Source organism: Balaenoptera musculus, chromosome 2 (genome assembly GCF_009873245.2).
Source record: "Balaenoptera musculus isolate JJ_BM4_2016_0621 chromosome 2, mBalMus1.pri.v3, whole genome shotgun sequence".
In the NCBI taxonomy this organism is placed as follows: domain Eukaryota; kingdom Metazoa; phylum Chordata; class Mammalia; order Artiodactyla; family Balaenopteridae; genus Balaenoptera; species Balaenoptera musculus.
The window spans coordinates 20,099,518-20,118,905 of NC_045786.1; the positions used below are offsets into that span (position 1 = coordinate 20,099,518).

At 40.9% G+C, this 19,388-nt stretch overlaps 1 protein-coding gene and 1 pseudogene across 2 annotated transcripts in view; both read right to left on the minus strand.

Moving 5' to 3' along the window:
* Window positions 1-1,544: 1,544 nt before the first annotated feature.
* LOC118891287 lies at window positions 1,545-2,098 on the minus strand (annotated as a pseudogene).
* A 1,895-nt stretch (window positions 2,099-3,993) lies between these two features.
* The window catches only part of DHTKD1 (dehydrogenase E1 and transketolase domain containing 1), a 51,740-nt gene continuing 36,345 nt past the window's right edge, over window positions 3,994-19,388 (minus strand). For both annotated transcript variants that reach the window (XM_036843635.1, XM_036843636.1), the window contains 7 exons: window positions 18,079-18,229; window positions 17,595-17,701; window positions 11,822-11,986; window positions 8,641-8,723; window positions 8,128-8,297; window positions 6,363-6,448; window positions 3,994-5,525 (listed from right to left, as the gene is read on the minus strand). In XM_036843635.1, coding sequence (XP_036699530.1) covers window positions 5,421-5,525; window positions 6,363-6,448; window positions 8,128-8,297; window positions 8,641-8,723; window positions 11,822-11,986; window positions 17,595-17,701; window positions 18,079-18,229 — 867 coding nt within the window. In that variant the 3' untranslated portion in view covers window positions 3,994-5,420. The remainder of the gene's footprint in view (window positions 5,526-6,362; window positions 6,449-8,127; window positions 8,298-8,640; window positions 8,724-11,821; window positions 11,987-17,594; window positions 17,702-18,078; window positions 18,230-19,388) is intronic.

Sequence of the window (19,388 nt, forward strand, 5' to 3'; positions counted from 1 at the left end):
TTTTGGCCTCGCGGAGCAGCTTGCGGCATCTTAGTTCCCCCACCAGGGATTGAACCCGCGCCCTCGGCAGTGAAAGCGGGGAGTCCTAACCACTGGACCGCGGGGGAATTCCCTCCACTGTCTACCACTCACGCTCCTTTAGCTTCTCCGAAATACATCAGGATTTCGTCCCTCTGGACTAGTCTCTTTTGTCTCCTCTTGGACTGCGTAGTGTAAGGGAACGCATGCAGTCTTAGGAATCTAATGGCCGTACATTAGATTCCTAATTCCTAATGTATTAGGCCGTACATTTTAGTCCCTCCTACTTCTTAATGGCTTTGGGCAATTAATTTTTCTGAGCTACATCAGTAAAATAAGGATAATGATAGCCACCGCCTACAGGTGTGAAAACTAAATGAACGAAGAGATTGACACATAGAAGGCCCTCAAATTTATTTTCCTTACTCAAATTTTAAACCCCTGCAATATAACTTCTTCTCTAACAACTGCTGAAACAAGCTATTTCAAAGGACACTTAATGACTTATAATCACCAAATCCAATGATCTGTTCTAATGCTTAGATGTATGTCTAAAAAAGAAGCAAAGTACACACACACACACACACACACACACACACACAGCCTCCCCTTGACCACACTCTAGCCAGGCTCCTCTGAGCCCTTTCTCCACTAGGCCTTACCTTACCTTTATAGGCCTTTCTCCACTAGGCCTATAAAGAGGTGGAACAAGCACCACACAGTTCCACCCTAGGCTCTCCATAGCCCGCTTAAAATATCTGCCTGGGAAAGCTCAAGGCCGCCAAAAGAATTTACCGTTTCTTCCAGCCAACCCTTGAAGGCAGGATCTCTGGCTCCCAGCCTCTGTGGAAGGATAGGAGCTTAACTTCCATTAGCACCAGTTAACAAACTTGGATGGGTTTCACATGGACCAAACCTTCCAGCTTTTTTCACTTAATTTTTCACTTTCCTGACTCTACTGAGCCTCCACTCACCGCCCTCTTCCTATCCTCTCACTCTCCTCTTAAAAGGCCAGTCACTTTTGTCCAAATCAATCACTTTCATTGCATTGCATTTATAGAGGCAGCCACAAAGTCTTGCTCAACTTCAAGAGGGAAGGGAAATAGACTCCACCTCCAGGTGGGGATGTGGTAAGATTCTGGAAGAGCTTGTGGGACACAAAATACGGCTCTGGCCTTTTGGAAAATGCAATCTGCCATAATCATCACTGCACATCCTGTGACTTCATTCTCCTCCCATTCTACTTTGTTTTAGTCATTTTCATACTTGCCTAATCTCCCCTAGTACACCATAAACTTCTGGATAGCAGGGAGGGTCTTATTTAATTTTTGTATCATTTTCAGTTACCTGCAAGTGTTTGACTTAAATACAGTTTTGACACTAGATTGTGAACTAATTTCGTGAATCCTGTCAATGAAGATGAACTAAATTGAAAATCTAATTGACAGAAGGAGAAGAGTGGCCTGTACCTCTCTCTCTTTTTTTTTTTTTTTTTTACTTTTATTTGCATTTATTATTTGTGGCATTTATTCCCAGGCCATAAGTTTTTGTTTCTTCAGTTTCTTCTGGGATATATTTTTCTTCTGGGCAACCTCCTCTTCTGGTTTAGGAACAATCTGTTCTTTTTCAGTAAGGATCATCTCAATGTGTCAGGGAGAGCTCATGTATGGTTGATCCGACCATGAGCTCTGTAAGTCCTGCACCACATCGTTGGGGCTTTGTTCACCTGGATTTGCTCAGTGACCAGAGAATCTACATCTAAGCCCTTAAGTTCAGCCTTACTCTCTGCATTTTTGAGCATGTGCAGTAAAAATTCAACACTTTTTTTGGGCCACCGACCCTGGGTCCAACCCCACTCTTTGGCCTGGGCACACCTACCAACTCCACCATTGTAACAACAGAATGGCACACATTGCTTCTTTAAAGTGGCATCCTTCAGATACTTGGTGGCTTTTCGGATATGCATACCCTTAATGGCCTGGGCAGTTTCACGAGTGTTCTTAAAGTGAACATGAAGATTTGAACCTCTTGACTTGCATGATTTTGTGGGGTTTTCTGGGTCAAGTGAATAGTGAACCATTTTTAGAGGTCACCTCAGGCCCCTTACCAGAAAAGTTCTCTCTTTACTACCTGTCTCTGGGACAGCTCTCTGGTTCAAGGAAAAGCCTGGGAACAAGCTGGGAATATACCCTAGATAACTTTTGTGAATTCCCTTTCCAAGATTCTTCAGTCTTTCTGCTACTACTTGCCACTCAGGACTTTTCCTTGCATGACCACAAGACGCCACCTAATCTACATCTATCAGGAATATCACTCTATCATGACCTTCCACCTTGTTGTAAGCACATTCAGCAAGACTCTCTCTCTGCATGTAAAATACTTTGTCTTCTCAGATTATTAGTCCATTGAGGACAGTGGGCAACCCATTTTCTCTAAATTTCATGTGTTTCTAATGTCCAGAACAATGCCATATATGCAACACGTGTTCAATAAACTATTTATTGAGGAAATACCATTCTACTCCTACAGGATCATTTCTTATCTTTGTTCCATTATAGCTGGTTCTTCATGAGTCAGAGAAGACACAGGGAAACAACACTAAAGTAGTATACCTTTATTAAAAGTTTGCTAAAATTAACTGATTTTGCAACTGGCCGTGTGGAACTAACAGTCTGCTTTAGATTGTGCTTTATCAGATTTAAATACAAACATGACAGTGAATTACTACTTCCATAGAATAATTTAGGAATTGTCTACTTGTGTAATAGTGTGTTACAAATATTGAGGATTTAAACATTTTGTCCAAATTTCCCAAAAATTTAATAGTTTTAGCCTGAATCCTCTGAGAAGCTGAAAAATGTAAACCAAATATCCAAGTACATCTAAGAGAAATTAGGTAAAGGTTTGGAACCTCAAGACCCAAGTCTTGATTCTTTCTTTCTTTCCTTCTTTCTTTAAATCTAAGTATAGTTGATTTACAATGTTTCAGGTGTACAGCAAAGTGATTCAATATCATATATACATACATATATATATTCTTTTTCAGATTCGTTTCCATTATGGTTTATTATAGGATATTGAATACAGTTCCCTGTGCTATAGAGCAGGACCTTGTTGTTTATCTATTTTATATATAGTAGTGTATATCCATTAATCCCAAGCTCCTAATTTATCTCTCCCCCACCCCCTTTCCCCTTTGGTAACCATAAATTTGTTTTCCAGGTCTGTGAGTCTGTTTCTGTTTTGTAAATAAGTTCATTTGTATCATATTTTAATTCCACATATAAGTGATATCGTATGGTATTTGTCTTTCTCTGACCAAAAGTCTTGATTCTTAATCTATGACTTCCTTCCTTTGTAACCCTTAATTGCTAAAACCATATTTCTTCAATTTTGCAAAAGTGATACTGTTTCTATTGTCAGCCGAGGAATTTTTTTAAATAATAAAACTTCGAAGGTAATACAGTCAACCCGAAAACGGCTATACTTTAGAGTATTTTTGCTTACAGTATGTGTATGGAAAATATAGGAAAACTGAGCAAAATTGTTCTTATAAAAAAGAAAACTTGGGGGACTTCCCCGGCGGTCCAGTGGTTCAGACTCTGTGCTTCTAGCATAGATTTATATTAATGGGATATTAATACCACATTATCAATTTTTAAAATATTTTACTTTATTACTGATATAATATATTTATCCCGTTCTTTATTATGTGAGTATTTGATTTGGAATTCTTCAAATGGCCTCTTCCTGCAAGGTAATTCAAAATGCTGATCCACGTTGCAGTGGTGATTGAGAGTAAGGTTAAGATACAGAAGACATTTCACGGCTCAAGTTGGAGATGTAACAGGAAACAGACTCGTGAGGTGTAAAGTTAGAAATCTGGAGAGATCTCAACTAAAAAAAAAATCTGGTTTTCCATCTCATTTTGTGCTCAGACTTTTGAAATGTTTTAACTCAAGAAACAGAGAGATCTGAAAAACAAATGACACTGTGCTTTTATTTTCTTTCTAGTTCAATATACAACATTGATAACCGTTCTCATTAAACAGACCTTTGTAATTTTACTGGTTGACATGCATGGCACTAAGTTACATGATTTATAAGGCTTGCACTAAGTTACATGATTTATAAGGCTTGGCGAAGGAAGAAAGCATTCACATGTATAGGAATAAAAGGGATGTGAATATTACAGAAACGGTACATCAGTACACTAATGTACACGTTTAAGATGTGAATCACGAATCTACTGCTGTGGCCAGAACAACCTATACACTGATTCTGAAAGACATTAAAAGTTGCCAGTAAAAGTGGAGAGGGTGTTACAGGGCCCCAGTACTTCCCCCATTTCTGAGAAAAACAGTGTCCCAGCATGAGAATGGTACATGGTAGTGCTCTGCAGCACCAAGCCATGTAAATGTACACAGTTTGCTGATATTTAGTTATACTTCCAGTTATAAGCTTAATTTCAGAATAAGGGAGTGAGTTGGTGACCTCTAGAAATCCAGAAAGTGCCTGATGTTGGGAAGTTCCCGCTATCAAAGTTAAAGTGATCCTTAACTATCACAAATTAACATCGTATGACAGCAGGGATTTTTAGAGGCAAGGCTGATGATCAACCAGGGTCTGAAATCCCCATATCAGACATCCAGAGTTAATTAAAAATATTAAGGTATCGCGGCAAGAACAATTTAAGGAAAAAAAAAAAGATACTATGGCAAAGTAGACCACAAATCAATTTCATTGTAACTATAACTCAGCTTAATAATACTGCGCTAAAGGCTCATACACCCGGAGGTTTATATTTAATAAGACCTATATTTAAGGATAATGGGTAAAATAGTGATCATGAAGAACACAAATCAGGAATAATACAGTTTTGCTATAGTGTTTGGTGAAACACTTTTCACAGTGGCTGGAAAGCAGTACCAGAGATGACATAAATTGAAAATATAGGTAGTCAAGGACTTTGAATAAAAAAGGGAAAATTCATGAAAGTCACGTGTCAAGAAAATAGGGAGGTAATGTTGAGGTAATCCCTATGCAGCTATAAGTTCAGACTCAAGAACTTTTCCTGGGTATAACCAGTTAACTAGAAAGAGTCGAGTCTGGAAACATCCGGATAAGGACCTAGCTCTACAACCCACACAGGTCTAACAAAATATAACACTATGGTACTTTTAAGGACAAAAGTGACTTGTGGGATTCACGTCTTGATGAACAATTCCTTTGGCTGTTCCATGTATTCTAGATTAACCTCTCCTCTGTCCTCATCAATCCCAACATCTTCGAGGAATACATTCTTTTTGTGGCACCTAATGGAAGGAGGAGAGAGTGGAGGAGGCGAGCCTTTCTTTTTATGGCAGTTTTCTTACAAGGAAGTAGTGTTTCTTCGAAGGGCATCATTGGGTGAAGGTCTTGGCGAGGACTTCTTCATGCTGCTGTAGATGAACGCTGCCGATTCCTACAGCAGGTACCGGCAATGTGGGTCGGCTCACCAGGCGGAGCTAGCGTTGGAGCAGAAAAGAAATACAATGACATTTGGACTAGATCAGAGCTCTGCTTAGCTCGCCCAGGGACGTGCATGTATTTCTCTGTTAAAGTTGTTTAACTAGAAATCACCTTTTTGGAAAATAATGTGTTACATAAAATAGATTGCAGGGAGATCTATGTCACAACTGAAAACTAAATTCCAGGCATGATAAGGTGAGACATATTCTGGAATCTGTCCTATTCTTAGGACAGATTGGTTGGTTTTAGCTGTAGAGTTGGTTTTAGCTGTAGAGTTTCCTAAATTAGAACTATTTACAGGTGAAAATGATTTGAGTGCTGTAAACTGGTATTAAGTGACCTGAGTTTTAATCAAAGCAGAATAGAAAGATAAACAGAAACACAACTGTTCTTCTCCTTGTTTTCCTCTTCCTAAAACATAACAAAGAATTTGGCCTCCAACGTCTACCAGCTTTGCAGGTGGGCCTGGAATAAGTGTTATTGTAAAACCAGCCGGCTCATCGCTCTCCTCCCCCGGGGCGTGGATACTGGCCTTTGGGACAAGAATGCTGAGTAGGCTAATGGGAAAGGTAGACAACAGGTAGGTCTTCTATCTTTTCGAGTATAATCATTGTTTTTGTTTTTTTTTTTTAACATGATACTAGTAGGTACACATATACAGCTTGCTAAACACTCAGCAGTTTAGTCTGAAACAGGAGCCTAAAACTAGGTTTTATATTTTAGTTTATCTTTAGAAGCTTTGGACTGATAATAGGGGATAAACCTATTTGTTGGCACTCCAATAGGAGAAAAGGGACACACACAAAACACTGCAAAAGAGAAAGAGCTGTCACCTTGCAGGCCAGTTGCTTTTCAAACCTTGGAGAAACAAAAAACCAAGGACCCATGTTCTGAGGCTCCTCCTGACTCCAAATAAAATCTATGAAAGAAGAAAGTTCATCTCAGTACCTCAAGTAAATATATACAGCATACTACACACACAGACACACTATATATGTATGTGTGTGCACATACATACACATATGTATACTATACATGTTATATATGTATATATACACATATACATACATAGTTACATATATACATACATATATATACATACACACACACACACACACACACACACACACACATATATCCTCAAGTAAATATATTATTACCTTTCCAATATGGCACAGTGTTGTCTTTTTCTTTTTTTGAGAAATGCACAGTCATGTATCCATCACCACAATCATGATACAGAACAATTCTCTAAACCCCAAATATTCCCTCATCCTGCCCCTTTGTGCTCAGCTCTTCCTCCCACCCCCAACCTCTGGCAACCTTTTCTCTGTCCCCGAAGTTTTGCCTTTTCCAGAGCATCAGGTAAGTGGAATCACACAGTATACAGCCTTTTGGTTTTGGCTTCTGTGAATTAGCAAAATCCATCAGTGATTCTGCCGATAGCAATAGTTCACTCTCTTTTATTGTTAAGGAGCATGGTATTGTAGGGATGCACAGTGAGATTGTTTCTTCATTCACCAGTTGAAGGATGTTTTGGTTGTTTCCAGCTTGGGGCAATTATGAATAAAGCCACTATAAATATTCACATATGGATTTTTCCTTTCTCTTGAGTAAATACCTAGGAGTGGGACTGCTGGGTGGTAAGGAAACTCTGTGTGTAACTGCAAGAGAAACTGACAAAACTGTTTTCCAGAGTGGCTGTACGAGTTTGCATTCCCACCAGCAGTGAATGAGGGTCCCGGTTGCTCTGCATCCTGATCAGTCCTTGATATTGTTTTGTTTTCATTTTAGCCATCCTAATAGGTATGTGGCCATATCTCATTTTGGCTTAATTTGCATTTCCCTATCACTAATCATGTTGATGATCTTCTCATATGGGTATTTGCCATCTGGTTCTTTGGTAAAATGACTGTTCAATTCTTTTGCACCTTTTGAAAAACTGGATTATATGTTTTCTCACTGTTGAGTTTTCAGAGCTCTTTAAACATTCTGGAGAGTCCTTTGTCAGATATGGTTTTACAGATATTTTCTCCCAGTTTGTGGCTTCTCTTTTTTATATTCTTTGCAGTGCCTTTTGCAGTGCAAAAGTTTTTCATTTTGGTAAAATCTACTTTTTCTTTTCTGGAACGTGCTTTTGGTGTTATGTCTAAGAACTTCTTGCCTAACCCAAGGTCAGGAAGATTTTCATCCACTTCCTTCTAGAAGTTTTATAGTTTTACATTGAGGTCTATGATCAACTTTGAGTTAATTTCTGTATAAGGTGCACATAGATATCTAATCACGCCAGCCCCATCTGTTGAAAAGGCTTATCTTTTACAATTATACCAGATGTATCATAAACGACTGTATAGCACTGATTCCCTCCAAACTCAAGAAATTCGCTGTCTTATACGAAAGCGGGGGCAAGTGAAACGGACACCCAAAGGGACACCAAAAAAGACATGGAGACATTGGCTTCAGTTGTATTACTTTCATATCTCCAGATTCCATGAGATTCAACTTTCTAATAACTCTCACTGCTCCCATACCATCTTTTTATTTGAGATAGTTCAAATAGGTTTCAGGTAACTTCAGGTAATAAGAAGGACCCTTTACCTCTAACATGTTTGTATTTGCTCATCTCTTCCTGCAATGAATCCAGTGGGAAAGGGCAGAGTTCTTCCATTCGGATGATAGCAAAGTCATGCTTCCTGGCCTCCAAAGATTCTCTTTGCTTCAGCAGGGCATAGAAATGTTTGCCGCAGCAGAACACTAAACTCTTAACCCTGTTGGGTAGAAAAGGGACAGTGAGGCGGGGGAGGAATATCTTCAAGTAAGAACTGTGGCAGAAGAAAGCGGGAGACCACAGAGATTTAAATGCTTCACCACTGAAGCAGCGTGGGCGTTGTAGTGGGGTTCAGTCATGCTGTGCCCTGGCCAACCTTCTTGAGCAACATATGCCTCCAAAATTCACTCTTCTGTGCATATTCTAACTCCTACCCCATGAACTTAAAGGACTTATATAAGGATAGAGAAGATTTGGGTCGCTTGGTTCACTTAACATGAACTAGTTTTCCCACTCACTACAACTACTGCAGAGTATGAAAACAGAGCTCCACATCAGATTACTTTTTTGGATCCACAGATGAATCACCAATGACTGGTTTGAATGCTGTTCCTGGTGCCATTTCTTGAAGAGTTGACACAGCTGCCTAAGGAGGGGGAGGGGGAGAAAAAAGCCACAAATCTATCAACCATGGCAAGGACCTGAAGATGCTTTTACTTATCAGGGATCTTTCCCAAGAACTAGTATCAAAATTCTCTCCTGGGACTATAAGTAAACATATATACTAATAAAATATCTTTCTCAAAAGTATCTGTTCTGTATACTTCAGAATAAAATTATTTTTCTGAGGTTACATAAGATTGCCTTTTGTCTGGTGCCACAATAAATTTTAACAGTCAAAATTCCAGTGTGTGGGACTTCCCTGGTGGCACAGTGGTTGAGAATATGCCTGCCAGTGCAAGGGACACGGGTTCGAGCCCTGGTCCAGGAAGATCCCACATGCTGCAGAACAACTAAGCCCGTGAACCACAACTACTGAGCCTGTGCTCTAGAGCCCAAGAGCCACAACTACTGAGCCCACGTGCCTAGAGCCTGTGCTCCACAACAAGAGAAGCCACCGCAATTAGAAGCCCGTGCACCGCAACGAAGACCCAACGCAGCCAAAAAAAAAAAAAAAAATTGCAGTGTGATGACTCAACTTTATTATCAATAAAAACTACACCTTAACTTTTTGGAATCAGAAACAACATTTTATAGAATTTATATTGTGAAACGGAATAGCTGAGTTAGGGCAATTATTTCTGTCTTTAGGATTTTGACTATAATTTATAAACGAAACAGAACAAGTAGGAACAACATATGAATATTTCCACGATGAAAAGAAATTTTATTACTGAGCCCAATTTAAAAAAATACTTGGGAATTCCCTGGCAGTTCAGTGGTGAGGACTCAGTGCTTTCACTGCCGAGGACCCAGGTTCAATCCCTGGTCGGGGAACAAAGATCCTACAAGCTGCGTGGTGCGGCAAATAAATACTTGTTGCAAAGAACTTAAAGTAGAAAACTGATGAAGCCAAGGTGAGGGATTTGATCCCTTTTGCTATCACCTAGTTAGTTTCCCTATAGTCTAGTCCCAAATGGGTATATGACATTTAGACTAGGCCATTGAGGGCAGCCATACTGATGCTGGAATACTGTATATAACCTAAAAAATTAATATTAGCTATTCAGCTATGCTTATTAGTAAATAATGTGTGATAGAGGCAATCTTTCTCCCTTCTGAACCAGAGCCTTTTGTCAGTCCCCACTTCCTACAGCAGGAATCAAAAGGTTCAGAGTTCAGAGTTCAGAGTTAGGTGGGAAACTGGGGTGGGATTTTGGTACCACTTGACAGACAAACTCCCTGTACCCCTGAGTCATGTTTGCTACATGGCAAGTCATCTCTGAGTGGGCCATGGATAGAGAAGGCTGGCTATTTATATTCTGCTAGATCATTTGTACCAATAATCCAACTTTCAGGAAGAAATCAGAATTCAATACTGGTTGTACTGACTTTCCATTAACAAAAGGACTTACATGTTTAATGAAAATATTTGACTACTTAATAAGAGTAGTTTTTCACTTGAAAGTCTATAAGATAGCTGTTGATATTTTTTAAGCTCCCCAAGGAAGGCTTCACTTATTTAATAAGTTGTATATTAGACTTGGGGAGAGGGGTGGAGCATTAGGGCCAGAAAATGAACTCATTTTCAGTTTCAAACAGCAAAAGAAATTCTCAACAAAACTTCTAATAGTTCACTCAATACCTAATAATATACATGCATTATATTTAATATCATTGTACTCCTTTTAGTTATGATTGAGAGAGCAGGTGACAACGTTAGGGTTACAATGAAAGTTGGGTTCAAGAATCCCAGATCAGGACTTCCCTGGTGTTCCAGTGGTTAAGACTCTGCCTTCCAATGCAGGGGGCATGGGTTTGATCCCTGGTGAAGGAACTAGATCCCACATGCCGCAACTAAGACCCAGAGCAAAATTATAGTAACTTTACATTTTGACTTGGCTCCTTTCACATTGCTGTTTCAAAATATCGGTGTCAAGACAGCCCTATCAGAAAGATGGTGTAAAGGGACTGAATTAGTTTGTCTTGAATGTCCCATGATGCTCATGAAACCATCTCAAAATTCACAAGGTTGTTCACAGAGAGAATAAGCAGACCAAACAAATGAACTTTCAGCCATTGGTGAAAGAACTTGAAGTGCATTTCCTCATTATTGACCCCTGAGGCTGGGGTTAGACAGGTGAGGGGCCTGGAGAGCAAAATTTAAGGGGGCGCTCACTCTGGGATCACTCAAGTACCCTTGACCGACTGTGAGAACAGGGTCACCTTACTCCCCTCCAAATGCTAGAAACTCCAAAAAAGGCAACCGGTGAAGGCAAATCACTGGCAGCTTCCCTCAACACCCCTCACTTCCAAATACACGTTCTCTAACCTTTGTGAGAAGCACAAGATCATCTCAAACAGCCAAGTCCTAAATGACTTAGTTCACCTCAGCAGTGGCATCCAAATAAATGCAAGGGTTTTTCGAATGTTAATCCTAATTCAGACTCTCATACAAAACTGAAAAAAATTATAGCAGGTGGGATAAATATATGCTTAGCAGTGTTTCTTATCTTGAACTCTGCCACTTGAAAACTAGCATAGTTGTGTGATTTAAAAAAACATGTGCGCTTAACACTTAGTTCCAGTAAACCAAGAGAAAATATACTCTTGTAAAGCCAGGTAGTTATAAGCTATATTGTTACAATGTTTGAAATGGAGTCTACCGGTGATAAATCATTTAACAGAAAACGTCTAAATAAAAGTCAATGAATAAAACCACTCATTTTCATCAAAGTACTTTCAATTCCCAACTTGCAACTATCAACACAGCAGTGCTGAGACCATTTGGACTTTGAAACTTTTCCTAAAAGATTATTTCTGCTCAGACTGGGATGGCAGGGTTATAATATTTGCTATGCCTGTCCTTCATGACAATGAAACTGAGAGCAATTTAGATTTCTAGTTATTCTTGAAAGGTTAAAAAAAAGAGAGAAAGAGAGAGACAAAGCAGCATGGCCAACTAAAACCAAAGAGATGCTTCTGTCATTTGCATCTACAATCAGACACAGAAAAGAGATGAAAATGCAGGGGGAAAAAAAATGACAGGAGGAAAAAGACTAATAACCAGCTTTTTCTACTTACAGGGAGTCTGAGCAACATCTTCGGAGAAGCAAGGATGAGGGGCTTCCTGAAGTTCCGGACCATCTGTCTCCGTAGCAGGTGAAAGTACTGGGCGGGCGTGGAGGGGTGAGCCATGCACATGTTCACTGTATCCCCGTCCACGCCCTCCTCCACGCTGTCACACATCTGGGAGGGAAGTGAGAGGAAGGAGCAGACAGTCGAGTCATCTCACTCCATCCTAAGGGCACAGGCTATCCTAAGGGGGACACGGGGCTCTCGATGAGCAGGAGAAGGGATGTGTCTCTTCATTATAGAAAAAGCCCAGAAGGTAAATTTATGACCTGTGAAGAATTCACCAGAGGAGAAGCCTGATGGCTGCCCATCGGCCAAGTCTGTGTGTTTTAATGTGGTTCTTTCCAAACACAGCTGACTGCAGGAAGCATGTGGAGGTGGGGTCCTCCCTGGTGGTCCAGTGGTTGGGACTTGGAGCTTTCACTGCCAAGGGCCCGAGTTCTATCCCTGGTCAGGGAACTAAGATCGCACAAGCTGTGTGGCATGACCAAAAAAAATTAAAATTAAAAATTAAAAAAAAAGAAGCATCTGGAGGAGACTTTTTGAAAAATACAGATGCTGATTACCGTGGAGTGAAGATGTTGGAAGGATGCATGATCCGAATCTCACTCTCCTGATGGAATAAATGTAAGTATAGTTTGTTTTAGAGACAAGAACAAGAGCAGCTAACGAGGTTGAAAAATTGAGGGCAAGGAATGAAATCTCAGAAGATCCTGCTGGGACAGAAACTTGAGGCATGGCTCCTAACCTGATCAAGAAGCAGTACAGAGGAAAGTAAGTGAGTTGACAAAATCCTCAGATTTTTACTGGGCTCCTCCAATTTGGTGACAGGGTGTGAGTGGCACCGTGGGGAAATAAAGGCAAAATCTAGGGCTAAAGCCCCTGCAGAATTCAGTGGAGGCAGATGGGGCTGCCAGGCTTGCCGCTTCCAGGGCCAGGACATGCCAAGGAAAGAGAGGCCCGTGGAAGGGATACACAGCCCTGACCAGGGAGTGGACTCTTGTATGGGCTTAGCTATTGAATCTCAGAAGGGGCACCGGAATTTAGCAAGAAAAACCCTCTGTCCAGCAGAACTATGTCCTCCCGCGCCATGTCCTCAGGCTTCATGTACTGGAGACTATTCTCAACTGTTGTTCTAAGAAGGTAAATTGGTACCAAATGGGAAGGAAAATTAAGGGGAATTCACCCACACCCCCTCAGGGAAACTATAAGGTTTTTGAAGGATTGCCCTAAATAATCAAAGACAAGATGAAATAAAATGATACAGCAACAATGTAAATATTATACAGCCCCTTATAACTTTTTATAAGGGGTGGGGGCCACAAAAAGAAAGGAACATAGCAGGCAAAAGGCAGCCAATTTTTTTTTTTTTTTTTTTTTAAAGAGCTCCTGACTTACTTACTTACTTACTTATTTATTTATTTATTTATTTATTTATTTATTTATTTTATTTTTTGGGTTGTGTTGGGTCTTCGTTTCTGTGCGAGGGCTTTCTCTAGTTGCGGCAAGCGGGGGCCACTCTTCATCGCGGTGTGCGGGCCTCTCACTATCGCGGCCTCTCTTGTTGCGGAGCACAGGCTCCAGACGCGCAGGCTCAGTAGTTGTGGCTCACGGGCCTAGTTGCTCCGCGGCATGTGGGATCTTCCCAGATCAGGGCTTGAACCCGTGTCCCCTGCATTGGCAGGCAGATTCTCAACCACTGCGCCACCAGGGAAGCCCAAGGCAGCCAATTTTAACAAAAGACATAAGTATTGGCAAGGATGTGGAGAAAAGGGAGCCCTTGTACACTGTTGGTAGGAAAGTAAATTGGTATAGTCACTACGGAAAACAGCATGGAGGCTCCTTAAAAAATCAATAATGGAATTACTGTATGAGCCAGAAATCCCACTTCTGAGTATTTAACCAAAATAACTGAAATCAGGATCTCAAAGAGGTATTAGCACTCCCATGTTCATTGCAACACTACTCATGATAGCCAAGATGTGGAAACAACCTAAATGTTCATCTACGGATGAATGGATAAAGGAAACGTGGTATGTGGTATATAGGTATATTTATCTATGTATGTAATATTACTCAGCCTATTCAAGGAAGGAAATTCTGCAATTTGCAGTTACACAGATGAGCTTTGAGGACATTATGCTAAGTGAAATACAGATACTGCACAATTCCAGTTATATGAACAATCTAAAATAGTCAAACTCATAGAAGCAGAAAGCAGAGCAGTGGCTGCCAGGGGCGGGGAAGGGGAAATGGAGAGTTGCTAGTCAAGGGGTATAAGGTTTCAGTTATGTAAGATGAATAAGTTCTAGAGATCTGCTGTACAACATAGTAGCTACAGTCAACAGTATTGCAATGCACACTTAAAAATCTGTTAAGAGGGTAGGTCTCATGTTAAGTTTTCTTACCACAATTTTAAAAAACAACGTTTGAAAGGGCAGATAGTCTTAACGATAACACAATAGAATTAGATAAGAAAGGTGAGTGCAATGCCAAGAAAACCAAGTGAGAACCAAACTCTACCATTACAAATCTAATAAATAAATAAGAAACATCAAGAAGCAGAACAGACAGGACAAAAAAGAAACGGCATGAACAAAGAGCTTGAGATAATCACAATGAAAGAAGATGAAGTAAGCAAGTGCTTATATAAACAGCAAACACTCTTCACTTTACATATCAATATTAATTCTTTTTGGGGCTTCCCTGGTGGCGCAGTGGTTGAGAATCTGCCTGCCAATGCAGGGGACAGGGGTTCGAGCCCTGGTCTGGGAAGATCCCACATGCCACGGAGCAACTGGGCCCGTGAGCCACAATTACTGAGCCTGCGCGTCTGGAGCCTGTGCTCCGCAACAAGAGAGGCCGCGATGGTGAGAGGCCCGCGCACCGCGATGAAGAGTGGTCCCCACTTGCCGCAACTAGAGAAAGCCCTCACACAGAAACGAAGACTCAACACAGTTATAAATAAATAAATAAAAGAATAAAATTAAAAAAAAAAAAAAATTAATTCTTTTGCAGGGCTAAAAATAAAATTAGTAGTGTAAACAAAGAGCTTGAGGTAATCCCAGTGCAAGCACAGGAAACGATAATAATAAAAATAATAAACAGCAAACATATAAATGTCGATTACTGTTCTAAGCATTTACATATATTGACTCTTTACGCCTCACAGTAATCCTATGAAGTAGGTCTGAGAAAATTATTAACATGGACTTCGTAATTTTAATGCATATGTAGATGATCCTTTCAAAACCCTGGCAACTTGGTTCCTTGAACTCCTGTCCTCCAATCACTCTGTCCTCCATCCTACCTCAACAACCCATTTCCATGGCTACATCCTGGTCTCAATGACAGGGATCTCTCCATAAGCTCTACTTTATCCATTCCACTCTGACCACCACTTCCTACCTTTCTAGCTCAATTTCCTTTAACACTTTGACTCCATCAATCCTTCAGCCTCATCAATACCACCAACATATTGATCCTATCACCTTTTCACTGGCCTTCACCCTTCACATCTCCTCCCTCCTCCTTACTTAAGCTAAATTCCATAGTCAATCATTACAATCATTCTTTGGCATACACCCTTAACTCCCTTGACATTTTTTCACTCCAAACCACAAGCCGAGTTAATCTCAACTTTCCATCTGTCCCATTTCTGAACCTATGCAGGGAATGAAGCTGGAGAAAACACACAATCACACTGATGGATCTCACTTTAAAATCTTGACCAAGAATCTTAAGTCGGCCCTCAATGCTCTTAGACTATTATCTTCTATTTCCCTAATTCACTCATTCTCCTCCTCTTCCAGATGACTATTTCACAGCTTCAACCCATGATCTCCTCCTCCATCATCATTCTCAGCTAATGACCCAAGAGTAGCTCCTCAGACCTTCACCACAACATCTACCATGTTCTATCATCTGCACCATATTCTCTGCCTCTGGTTATTACCATAGATGAACCTGCCATGCTGCTGTCTAGAGTTGATCCAATCCCTTGTGCAGTGGACACCAGCCCATCCTGGTCTCTCAAGGCAATCACTCCAGTCATTCTACTCTCTCTCCTACGTCAATATTTTCTTCTCTACTGGATCATTCCTATCAGCAAACATGCTGTTATTTCTCCTATCTTTAAAACAAAAGCAAAAAGAACGTCTCTTGGTGCAAATTTCCCACTTCCCTGTTCTATTTGCAGCAAAACTTTTCAAAAGAGTTAAGATTGCCTCCCTCCATATACTCCTAATACCACTCCACCTAAACAAACCGCAGTTACCAACCACCAAATGAACCCTTTATTGCTAAATCCAACGGCTAATTCTCAGTCCTATCCTGATTGGCCTTGATACGTCCTCCTTCTTAACATGTATCCTTCACTTGCTTTCTAGGACCTTCCTCCAGCCTCACTGGTTGCTCCTTCTCAGCCTCCTGTGTTCTCCTTCCCTGTAGCCTCTAACTGCTGGTCTATCCCAGGGCTCAGTTTGGGGGCGACTTCTCTTCTCTAACTGTACTCATTCTTTTGATAATTTCATCCAGTCTCATGACTTTAAGTATCATCTAGAAACTGATGACTCCCAAACTGTATCTCTTGCATGCTCGTTTCCTATATTTCTTTGAAAAACTGTAGTTTTGTATTTCACAGCTAGTTCTTTAATTTACCTCCAATTTATTTCTGTAATCTAATTTTTATGAAATGATTTCTCTGTCATTATCTACCAACCAACCAGTTATATCCATTTATCTAGCTACTGTTCTGTCTACTTATCCAGTAATCTATCACCTTTCTATATATTTTATCTGCCTGTATGCTAAGATAATTAATGATATTCATGTACTTAGGGTGATGTGTACTGATGTCTCCATTTACTTTCAAGTGCATCCAAAAATTATATGGATTTATGGATAGACAGAGGGATGGCAGATGAATAGAAACATGATAAAACAAATATAATAAAATATTAATGGTAGAATGTAGCAAGTGGGCATATGAATATTCTCTGTAAAGTTTTTTCAACTTTTCTGTATGTTTGAAATTTTTCATAATAAGATATTAGAAATATGCATAAAGAGGCATTGGTAATGATTCTTACCAAAAGATAACAATGGTAATTTCTGGGTTGTTGTTTAACATTTTTTAATGGTCACGAATCATTTTATAAAAATACTATCACTACTTAGATCTGGGGTTGGTCCCTGTATCTCTGTTTATAAAAAGCCCCTAGATGACTCCGATGATCAGCTTGACTCAGAAACTACCGATATTTGCTGCATAAGAAGCACTTTCAGGGACTTCCCTGAGTGGTCCAGTGGGTAAGACTCCACACTCCCAGTTCAGGGGGCCCAGGTTCCATCCCTGGTCGGGGAACTAGATCCCGCACGCATGCCGCAACTGAGCCCGCATGCCGCAACTAAAGATCCTGCATGCTGCAACTAAAAACCCCGCATGCTGCAACTAACTCCTGGCACAGCCTAAATAAATAAATATTAAAAAAAAAAAAAAAAAAGAAGCACTTTCATTGCTGTAAAACCGTGACACTAACATGCTTGAGGCATCACGTTTCCAAGGAATATTGACTGACATTGCATTAAATCTGTTTCATTCAAATACTACAATGTCTTATAGTCCAAGGTTCACATTAGGTATTTGCAGGAGGCAGTTCTATTTCAAAGCACCTAGAAAGCAGGGAAACATTTCGTGGAATCCAGAAGGCAGTGGACATACTTGCAAGAAACGCTCTATTCGACAAGATGAGTGCTCTGGTCCAGCCCCGTCGTACCCGTGAGGAAGGAGGACCACGATGCCGCTTTGGAGGAGCCACTTGGCCTCACCTGCAAAGCAGCAGTGGGAGTAAGAACGCTACAACGCAGGTGCAGGACAGCCCGGGGCGACTGGGCAGTGAGACACGTTAGTTTGTTGCTGGACCCCCAAAACCATTTTCATTGCACCATTCACTACAGCTAAGCACATTCCCCAGGAGACACAGCCCTCCTGCTGACAGAGGACTTACATGCTCTTCCTGGCAGCTTATTTAACTGCCTGATAGCTGCCATGCCCCAGTGGATGACAGAACAGGCTCCCAGCTCTCGGAGTGGGGGGATGCCGTGGTACACAGGAGTCTCATAAGCAGTTATGGCCCCTTTTCCGTCATTTGTCCCCGAGAGGCTGATGCCACACGTCCACTACACACCCATAGGCCAACACCAACCTCCAGAGATGAACGTGTCAAAGATGATCTGAGCACCGTTGAAGAAATCGCCAAACTGAGCCTCCCAGAGGGGCAGTAGGTTAGGGCTTTCGATGCTCATCCCATACTCAAATCCCAAGACGGCCTCTTCCGACAGTGGGCTGTTGCTTACCTAAGGCAAAGGAGGAGAACAGAACCGTCATGCAGGGAAGATGGGATGTGAATCTGTAAAGGTAAAGCATCATATTGGTACCAACTGCTCAAAAGGGAGGAGGGCCGTGAGGGCAGCTGTGCTTTCATTCATCCCCACATCCCTTTGGGAGAGGACATCTCCTGCTCTCCATGAGTGATGTGTGTGGGAAAAGTTGGGGCAAACAGAGGAAGACATACAAAAGGTTGGAATATGGGCATTAAAGATTTTCTTGAAGGAGAAGCAAAATTAACTTCTCAGATGCCCCACCTTTGAAGCTGAGAGTAAAACGGTGTCATAAGAGCTTTTTAAAAAATGTCACAAAACAAAGTGGTGGGGAGGGACTTCCCTGGTGGTCCAGTGGTTAAAAATCTGCCTTCCAATGCAGGGGACGTGGGTTCGATCCCTAGTCGGAGAACTAAGATCCCACACGCCATGGGGCAACTAAGCCCTCGTGCCGCAACTACTGAGCCTGCGCTCTAGAGCCCATGCTCCACAACTAGAGAGAAGCCCACGCGCTGTAACGAAGAGCCCATGTGCTGCAACTAAGACCTGACGCAGTCAAAAATAAATAAATAAATATTTTTAAAAATCTAGAAAAATGGTGTAGATGATCTTATTTGCAAAGCAGAAATAGAGACATAGACGTAGAGAACAAATATATGGATACCACGGGGGAAAGAGGTGGAGAGGGAGGAATTGGGAGACTGGGATTGACATATATACATTATTGGTACTATGTATAAAATAGACAACTAATGAGAACATACTGCATAGCACAGGGAACTCTACCTAATGCACTGTGGTAACCTAAATGGGAGGGAAGTCCAAAAGGGAGGGGATATCTGTATGTGTGTGGCTGATTCATCTTCTTGTGCAGTGGAGGCTAACACAACATTGTAAGGCAACCATACTCCAATAAAAATTAATAAAAAACAAACAAACAAACAAACAAAGGGGGGGAAAGTTACTTGAAAAAGGCCTACCTTTCGGAATCCATTTTTCTAATATCCTGTTTGCATGATAAAGCAAAAGAATCATCACCATATGTTAAGATTAAAAAAGCAGAACATAAAATTACATCTCTGAAGAGGCTAAAGAGATGTGACAGTTCAAGGCAGCACAACTCTGAACTGGGTTT